At 42.6% G+C, this 9,707-nt stretch overlaps 1 protein-coding gene across 3 annotated transcripts in view; it reads right to left on the minus strand.

Annotated features, from left to right (window-relative positions):
• EFCAB2 (EF-hand calcium binding domain 2) overlaps positions 1–9,346 on the minus strand; it is a 120,392-nt gene extending 111,046 nt beyond the window's left edge. For 2 of the 3 annotated variants that reach the window (XM_007167171.2, XM_007167172.2), the window contains exon 1: positions 8,817–9,346. In XM_007167171.2, coding sequence (XP_007167233.2) covers positions 8,817–8,847 — 31 coding nt within the window. In that variant the 5' untranslated portion in view covers positions 8,848–9,346. The remainder of the gene's footprint in view (positions 1–8,816) is intronic. The other variant, XM_007167170.3, reaches the window with a different exon arrangement.
• Positions 9,347–9,707: the final 361 nt, after the last annotated feature.

Consider the following 9,707-nt stretch of genomic DNA (forward strand, 5'->3'; position numbering starts at 1 on the left):
TGCCAATGAATACCATGGATCTCAAAAAATGTTTGTTGAGCCAGATGAAATAAAAGCATATAGCTTACCTGAAAGAAAAAGGAAAAAACCCCTAACAATAGTTTTATGTGCTTTTAGGTGTAGATTTTTGGGGAAACAGTAAGTAATGCTTTGATTAAAACATAAACACTTTTAATTAATTCAAATGATCTGAATGCAACAATATTTATTGAATTCCTACCATGTGCTGTATACTCTGCAAGACACTGAATACAAAGAAGTGATCTCCCCACCCTCTTGGAGCTTATAAGGTAATGGATATATCCTTCAAAACTATCCTTTTTCTTTTGTGTGATTCCATGCTCATAAAGAAACTTTAGAAATATAGATTTGCCCTCTCCAAAAGCTTAATACACATAAAACAATATATGATATTGCAGAGGTCAGCTTTCTGATCAATGTATCAACATACCCCTATTTAAATTAATAAATCATTATTCAGGTTTGCACATCACTCTTCACAAGTCTAGTTAGCTTGTGTGAATCCTCAAAGCCAGGTCTATTCTTATTAATTAGTTAGACGTAATTTCTGAAACTTAAGTGTTGAAAATCAAATATAGGAGTGGAATATGTGTATACAAAGATGATATCAGCACATGAGTCTCTAGTTTATCCTCAGACAACATACTTCTATTTCATCATGTCCTTCAAACTGCAGCTAGTTAACTCATAAAACTGTTGTAAAGAGTAAATGAGACTTCCTCTTGTGAGAGCACCAGAGTCACAACTAACTGCTGAACAATCATCAACAGAAAGACACTGGAACTCACCAAAAAAAATACCCTACATCCAAAGACAAAGGAGGAGCCACAATGAGACAGTAAGAGGGGCACAATCACAATAAAATCAAATCCCATAACTGCTGGGTGGGTGACTCACAGACTGGAGGACATATATACCACAAAAGTCCACCCACTGGAGTTCACTCCCAACCTGGGGGTCCAGCAACAGGAGGAGGAATTCCCAGAGAATCAGACTTTGAAGGTTAGTGGGATTTGATTGCAGGACTTCAACAGGACTGGGGAAAACACAGACTCCACTCTCGGAGGATGCACACCAAGTAGTCTGCATGTCAGGACCCAGGGGGAAAGAGCAGTGACCCCGTAGAAGACTGCACCAGACCCACCTGCTAGTGTTGGAGGGTCTCCTGCAGAGGGAGGGGGATGGCTGTGGCTCACCACAGGGACAAGGACACGGGCAGCAGAAATCTGGGAAGTACTCATTGGCTTGAGCCCTCCCGGAGTCCACCATTACCGCACCAAAGAGAATGTAGGCTCCACTGCCGGGTCGCCTCAGGCCAAACAACCAACAGGGAGGGAACCCAGTTCCACCCATCAGCAGACAAGCTGATTAAAGCTTTACTGAGATTTGCCCACCAGAGCAACACCCAGCTCTACCCACCACCAGTCCCTCCCATCAGGAAACTTGCACAAGCCTCTTAGAGAGCCTCATCCACCAGAGGGCAGACAGCAGAAGCAAGAACTACAATCCTGCAGCCTGTGGAACAAAAACCACATTCACAAAAAGAAAGACAAAATGAAAAGGCAGAGGACTATGTACCAGATGAAGGAACAAGATAAAACCCCTGAAAAGCAACTAAGTGTAGCGGAGATAGGCAACCTTCCAGAAAAAGAATTCAGAATAATGATAGTGAAGATGATCCAGGACCTTGGAAAAAGAATGGACGCAAAGATCGAGAAGATGCAAGAAATGTTTAACACAGACCTATAAGAATTAAAGAACAAACAAACAGAGATGAACAATACAATAACTGAAATGAAAAATACACTAGAAGGAATCAATGGCAGAATAACTGAGGCAGAAGAATGGATAAGTGACTGGAAGACAGAATGGTGAAAAGCACTGCCACACAACACAATAAAGAAAAAAGTATGAAAAGAAATGAAGAAAGCCTAAAAGACCTGTGGGACAACATTAAACGCACCAACATTCGCATTATAGTGGTCTCAGAAGGAGAAGAGAGACAGAAAGGACCCAAGAAAATATTTGAAGTGATTATAGTTGAAAACTTCCCTAACATAGAAAAGGAAATAGCCACCCAAGTCCAGGAAGCGCAGAGAGTCCCAGGAAGAATAAACCCAAGGAGAAACACTCCAAGACACAGAGTAATCAAACTGACAAAAATTAAAGACAAAGAAAAATTATTAAAAGCAACAAGGGAAAAACAACAAATAACATACAAGGGAACTCCCATAAGGTTAACAGCTGATTTCTCAACAAAAACTCTACAAACCAGAAAGGAGTGGCAAGATATATTTAAAGTGATGAAAGGGAAGAAACTACAACCAAGATTTCTCTACCCAGCAAGGATCTCATTCATTGGACGGAGAAATCAAAGCTTTAAAGACAAAAGCTAAGAGAATTCAGCACCACCAAACCAGCTCTACAACAAATGCTAAAGGAACTTCTCTAAGTGGGAAACACAAGAGAAGAAAAGGACCTACAAAAAAAACCCGAAACAATTAAGAAAATGGTAATAGGAACACACATATCGATTAATTACCTTAAATGTGAATGGATTAAATGGTCCAACCAAAAGACAGAGGCTCGCTGAATGGATACAAAAACAAGAGCCGTATATATGCTGTCCACAAGAGACCCACTTCAGACCTAGGGACACATACAGACTGAAAGTGAGGGGATGGAAAAAGATATTCCATGCAAATGGAAATCAAAATAAAGCTGGAGTAGCAATACTCATATCAGAAAAATAGACTTTAAAATGAAGAATGTTACAAGAGACAAGGAAGGACACTACATAATGATCAAGGGATCAATCCAAGAAGATATAACAATTATAAATATATATGCACCCAACATTGGAGCAACTCAATACATAAGGCAACTGCTAACAGCTATAAAAGAGGAAATCGACAGTTAACACAATAATAGTGGGGGACTTTAACACCTCACTTACACCAATGGACAGATCATCCAAACACAAAATTAATAAGGAAACACAAGCTTTAAACGACACAACAGACCAGACAGATTTAATTGATACTCATAGGACATTCCATCTGGAAACAGCAGATTACACTTTCTTCTCAAGTGCACATGGAACATTATCCAGGACAGATCACATCTTAGGTCACAAATCAACCCTCAGTAAAGTTAAGAAAACTGAAATCATATCAAGCATCTTTTCAGACCACAATGCTATGAGATTAGAAATCAATTACATGGAGAAAAAAAAGTAAAAAACACAAGCACATGGAGGCTAAACAATACGTTACTAAATAACCAAGAGATCACTGAAGAAATCAAAGGGGAAATCAAAAAAAACCTAGAGACAAATGACAACAAAACACAACGATCCAAAACCTATGGGATGCAGCAAAAGCAGTTCTAAGAGGGAAGTTTACAGCAATACAAGCCTACCTCAAGAAACAAGAAAAATCTCAAATAAGCCATCTAACCTTATACCTAAAAAACTAGAAAGAACAAACAAAACCCAAAGTTAGTAGAAGGAAAGAAATCATAAAGATCATTGCAGAAACAAATGAAATAGAAACAAAGAAAACAATAGCAAAGATCAATAAAACTAAAAGCTAGTTCTTTGAGAAGATAAACAAAATTGATAAACCTTTAGCCAGACTCATCAAGAAAAAGAGGGACAGGACTTAAATCAATGAAATTAGAAATGAAAAAGGAGAAGTTACATTGGACACCACAGAAATACAAAGCATCATAAGAAACTACTATAAGCAACTCTATGCCAATAAAATGAACAACCTGGAAGAAATGGACAAATTCTTAGAAAGGTATAACCTTCCAAGACTGAACCAGGAAGAAATAGAAAATATGAACAGACCAATCACAAGTAATGAAATTGAAACTGTGATTAAAAATCTTCCAACAAACAAAAGTCCAGGACCAATATCACTGATAAATAGATGCAAAAATCCTCAACAAAGTACTAGCAAACAGAATCCAACAGCACATTTAAAGGATCATACACCATGATCAAGTGGGATTTATCCCAGGGATGCAAGGATTGTTCAATATATGCAAAACAATCTATGTGAAACACCATATTAACAAATTGAAGAATTAAAAACCATATGATCATCTCAATAGATGCAGAAAAAGCTTTTCACAAAATTCAACACCCATTTATGATAAAAACTCTCCAGAAAGTGGACATAGAGGGAACCTACCTCAACATAATAAAGGCCATATACAACAAACCCACAGCAAATATCCTTCTCAGTGGTGTAAAACCGAAAGCATTTCCTCTAAGATCAGGAACAAGACAAGGATGTCCACTCTCGCCAGTATTATTCAACATAGTTTTGGAAGTCCTAGCCACGGCAATCAGAGAAGAAAAAGAAATAAAAGGAATACAACTTGGAAAAGAAGTAAAACTGTCACTGCTTGCAGATGACATGATACTACACACAGATATTCCTAAAAGTGCCACCAGAAAACTTCTAGAGCTAATCAATGAATTTGGTAAAACTGCAAGATACAAAATTACTGCACAGAAATCTCTGGCATTCCTACACACTAACAATGAAAAATCTGAAAAAGAAATAAAGGAAACACTCCCATTTACCATTGCAACAAAAAGAATAAAATACCTAGGAATAAACCTACCTAAGGAGACAAAAGACCTGTATGCAGAAAACTGTAAGACACTGATGAAAGAAATCAAAGGCGATACAAACAGATGGAGAGATATATCATGTTCTTGGATTGGAAGAATCAACATTGTGAAAATGACTATACTACCCAAAGCAATCTACAGATTCAGTGCAATCCCTATCAAATTACCAATGGCATTTTTTACAGAACTAGAACAAAAATTCTTAAAATTTGTATGGAGACACAAAAGCCCCCGAATAGCCAAAGCAGTCTTGAAGGAAAAAAACAGAGCTGGAGGAATCAGACTCCCTGACTTCAGACTATACTACAAAGCTACAGTAATCAAGACAATATGGTACTGGCACAAAAACAGAAATATAGATCAATGGAACAGGATAGAAAGCCCGGAGATGAACCCACGCACCTATGGTCAACTAATCTATGACAAAGGAGGCAAGGATATACAATGGAGATAAGACAGTCTCTTCAATAAGTGGTGCTGGGAAAACTGGACAGCTACATGTAAAAGAATGAAATTAGAACACTTCCTAACACCATACACAAAAATAAATTCAAAATGGATTAAAGACCTAAATGTAAGACTGGACACTATAAAACTCTTAGAGGAAAACATAGGAAGAACACTCTTTGACATAAATCACAGCAAGATCATTTTTGAACCACCTCCTAGAGAAATGGAAATAAAGACAAAACTAAACAAATGGGACCTAATGAAATTTACAGGCTTCTGCACAGCAAAGGAAACCATAAACAAGACTAAAAGACAACCCTCAGAATGGGAGAAAATATTTGCAAACGAATCAACGGACAAAGGATTAATCTCCAAAATATATAAACAGCTCATGCAGCTCAATATTTAAAAAGCAAACAACCCATTCAAAAAAATGTGCAGAAGACCTAAATAGACATTTCTCCAAAGAAGACATACAGATGGCAAAGAGGCACATGAAAAGCTGCTCAACATCACTAATTATTAGAGAAATGTAAATCAAGGGCTTCCCTGGTGGCGCAGTGGTTGAGAATCTGCCTGCCAATGCAGGGGACACGGGTTCGAGCTCTGGTCTGGGAAGATCCCACATGCCACGGAACAACTAGGCCCGTGAGCCACAACTACTGAGCCTGCGCATCTGGAGCCTGTGCTCCGCAACAAGAGGCCGCGATAGTGAGATGCCCGTGCACCGCGATGAAGAATGGCGCCCGCTTGCCGCAACTAGAGAAAGCCCTCGCACAGAAACGAAGACCCAACACAACCTAAATAAATAAATAAAGCCAGAAAACATCAAAAAAAAAAAGAAATGTAAATCAAAACTACAATGACATATCACCTCACGCTGGTTAGAATGGGCATCATCAGAAAATCTACAAACAACAAATGCTGGAGAGGGTGTGAAAAAAAGGGAACCCTCTTGCTCTGTTGGTGGGAATGTAAATTGATACAGCCACCATGGACAGTATGGAGGATCCTTAAAAAACTAAAAACAGAATTACCATATGACCCAGCAATCCTACGATTGGCATATACCCAGAGAAAACCATAATTCAAAAAGACACATGCACCCCAATGTTCACTGCAGCACTGTTTACAATAGCCAGGTCATGGAAGCAACCTAAATGCCCATTGACAGACGAATGGATAAAGAAGATGTGGTACATATATACAACAGAATATTACTCAGCCATAAAAAGGAACGATATTGGTTTATCTGTAGAGACGTGGATGGACCTAGAGACTGTCATACAGAGTGAAGTCAGAAAGACAAAAACAAATATCGTATATTAATGCATATATGTGGAATCTAGAAAAATGGTACAGATGAACTGGTTTGCCAGGCAGAAATAGAGACACGGATGTAAAGAACAAACGTATGGACACCAAGGTGGAAAAGCAGGGGTGGGGGGAGGGATGAATTGGGAGATTGGGATTCACATATATACACTAGTATGTATAAAATAGATAACTAAGAACCTGCTGTATAAAAAAATAAAATAAAATTCAAAGAAAACAAACAAAAAAAAGGAGTAAATGAGATATACCATACAACAGTGCTTCTCAAACTTTAATGAGCATGTGGATCATCTGCAGGTGTGCTTAAATGCAGACTCTGATTCAGTAGGTCAGGGGCTGGGACTGAGCTCCTTCCTTTCTGATAAGCTCCCAGGGATACCCGGCTGCTGCCCAAAGCAGGAGGGGACAGGTTGCTCAGTCCAGCTGACTGTTCCCTCCCATTTATGCATGTCTTATCTCCCTTACTGATCTCACCTTCCTTGGGAGAAAAAAATATTTTTTTCAGTATTTGTATCCTCGGAAGTTCTAACCTAATAAGAATGCCTTCCATATGGTAGGCATTAAACACATGCCAACTGAATGAATGACATCCAGCTTTGACATTCATACTTCTTCTATGGCTATAGACAGAATTGTTTCTTCTTTGAATTAGCTTATTTTAAATAGAAAAGTATTTTTGAAAACAGAAATCAAAACAGCTTTCAATCTACTTTTTTTAAATGAAGAAAAAAAATTGTATTTGCAGCATAATACAGCGCTTTTTTTTCCTCAGGCTGACCTAATCATCTTTTTTAAAAATCCACGATTAACTTGTTAAAATTATCTTCTAATGATTCTTCCATTTTTTTGTAAATAATAATTTAATAAATCAAAGTAAGTCATCTGGTTTTCTGGAGAAGTTTTAAAACTAATACAAAAAAAAAGTAATCATTTTCTTAGGATGTACCTTATACTTTTAAAGCACCACGAAAAAATTATAAGGACATCTTAGGAAAGGTAACATGTAAAAAATAAGTCTGACTTTTAGATTAACGGTACCATAAAAAAATCGAATAGTATTATTGCCATCAGTAGGTAGCTCTTTTGCAGTTTTGTGGGTTTCTCCGCTGATTTTCTGTGATCACCGTGACAAGTGACTAAATATCTAGGGCTGGCTTCTACGCTTGTAAATATTACTTGTTAACCTGATTACATCTTTGTTCCATGCTGAGAAAAATGGTATGTTGATGTTTCAAGCACTCAAGAAAAGAACAAAGGTGGAGTATTATTTTCATTTCTAAGATGTTTACCTCTACAGTTTCATGGCTTTTTTGATGTTTTTGCGATGAGTTGGCCAATTACCAAAATAAACAATTATTTTTGAGTAACGTAGGATAGTAACCAAGGATCAAGTTTTTAAGCAAACCGCCGAATTAAAACAACGTAATGGTCTTGCAACTAAACATGGATAACCGGGTTTTCGCTTCCCCACTCATGAAGCACATCAATCCTCCCCCACCCCCGATATGGCGCCCCGGCGCCCTGAAGCCCAGTCCCGCCTCTGCCGCCGCGACCGCGCGCGCTGGTCCGGCTGGTACCGCAGCAGAGACCAGGCCAGCGCACGAGGCTCCACGAGTTCCCTCTGGAGTTTGCTCTTTCGTCTTTATTAAAGTTGTTTTTTTGTTTGTTTGTTTAAGACAAGACACCGGGCGGGTAGCATAGCGCCGGCCACCGAGCAGGCACTTCGGAGCCTGGAGGTTCGGAGGGAGCGGCAGTGCCCTCGAGGCAGTCCTCCTACGTCCCCATTACGGAGGCAAAATGGTGGTCGCGAACGCCAGCCCGCTGGCCCGGGCGGGGTTTCGGCGCGGCAGGGGAGGAGCCCGCCAGACTCTGGCGGCCGGATCGGTCCTCACGCAGGCCCGCCCCGGGGCCCACAGCCCGAGAAGCTGCCGGCGTGGCGCCTGCGGCAACCAGAGCCCGGTCGAGGGATTGGAGGCGGCGTCCCCGAGACCGTGAACAAGGACGCCATTATGGCCCTCCCCTGCCAGCGCCTCGGCCGCAAGCCGCCCTGGCAGCGAGGCTCGGGGCTCGGAAAAAGGGACGAGGAAGGGGGTCAGAACCAGGGCCAGGCGGGAACCGAGAAGCGGGAGGGGCGGGAGGGGCGGAATGACTGCCTGGCGGGAGCGGAGGGGCGGGGCGAGGCGAGGCGGCAGGAACAGGGGAGGGGGCCTCCTCTGCAGGGCGGGCGGCGGGACCTGGTTCGGGCAGTTCTCTCCCTGCGGGTGGGGTCCAGAGATAGGGTGACCCACCCTGTCCCGAGCTCCCCGGTGCGGCCCGGGATCGCGGCGGGCGGCTACGGCTGAGCTCCCGCGGCGCCTCTTACCTGTGCCTTCCCTGCTTCTGTCGTCCGCCATCTTGTTGCGGCGCCGTCGCCGGGGAGAGCCCTGTCGCTAAGCTAGGTCGCGGCGTCCTGGCCCCCTGCAGCCCTGCGGCTAGTCGGCCCTGGAGGATAGGCGGCTCCGAATCCCGAAGGAAGAAGACCCTGGGCGTGGGTGGGGGAGGGAAAGCTTGGAGCGCGTGCCCTCCCCCTTCCCGCCATGACCCTCTGGCGCCCGGGAGACCGGAAGCCCGGACCCGCAGCCCGCGACCACTGAGCCGGGGCCAGGGGTTCAGCCTATTCCTTCAGTACAGAGGCCTGAGCCCTGGTTTTTCTGGCGTGGAGGAAGTATTTAATAATAAAGTTCCGAACCCCTCCTTTCCCTTGTTTATGATCCATTTGGGGACACAATGCTCTCCGCCTCCCCTCCAGTTTGTAGGATGTGGCGTTGCTCGATTTTTTTTACTGCATATTTTAAAACGCAATTGGAGAGATGGGTGCAGAACTCGGCTCCGGGGTGACAGAACCAACCGGCAATCCCACCGCCTCTCCTTGCCGTCCGCACCCCGCGGGGAGGCCGGACTTGCCCCACCTCTGGCCCCCCGTTTTCTCCCGTCCAGTGCTCGCCGCCGGCTCCCAGAGACGGGGACTGCACGGCGGGCGAGAGCTGGAGCTGGGACGGAAAACTGGGCCGGCGCGGGCGGAAACCAGAGCCATTAAACTGTTATTACTGGAGGAGCGGAATCGCTGTAGAAAAACATGTGTAAAATCGGCGCAAACACTGCGTCGTCAAGGCTGCGATTTCTGATACAAAATAGAAGGTTCTCATAGCAACAAAAACGTGCCCATCTTATGCTCACTGTTACGTACATGAAATTTCTTGTGAAATTTGACAAG

The sequence above is a fragment of the Balaenoptera acutorostrata genome, chromosome 1 (assembly GCF_949987535.1).
Source record: "Balaenoptera acutorostrata chromosome 1, mBalAcu1.1, whole genome shotgun sequence".
NCBI lineage: Eukaryota > Metazoa > Chordata > Mammalia > Artiodactyla > Balaenopteridae > Balaenoptera > Balaenoptera acutorostrata.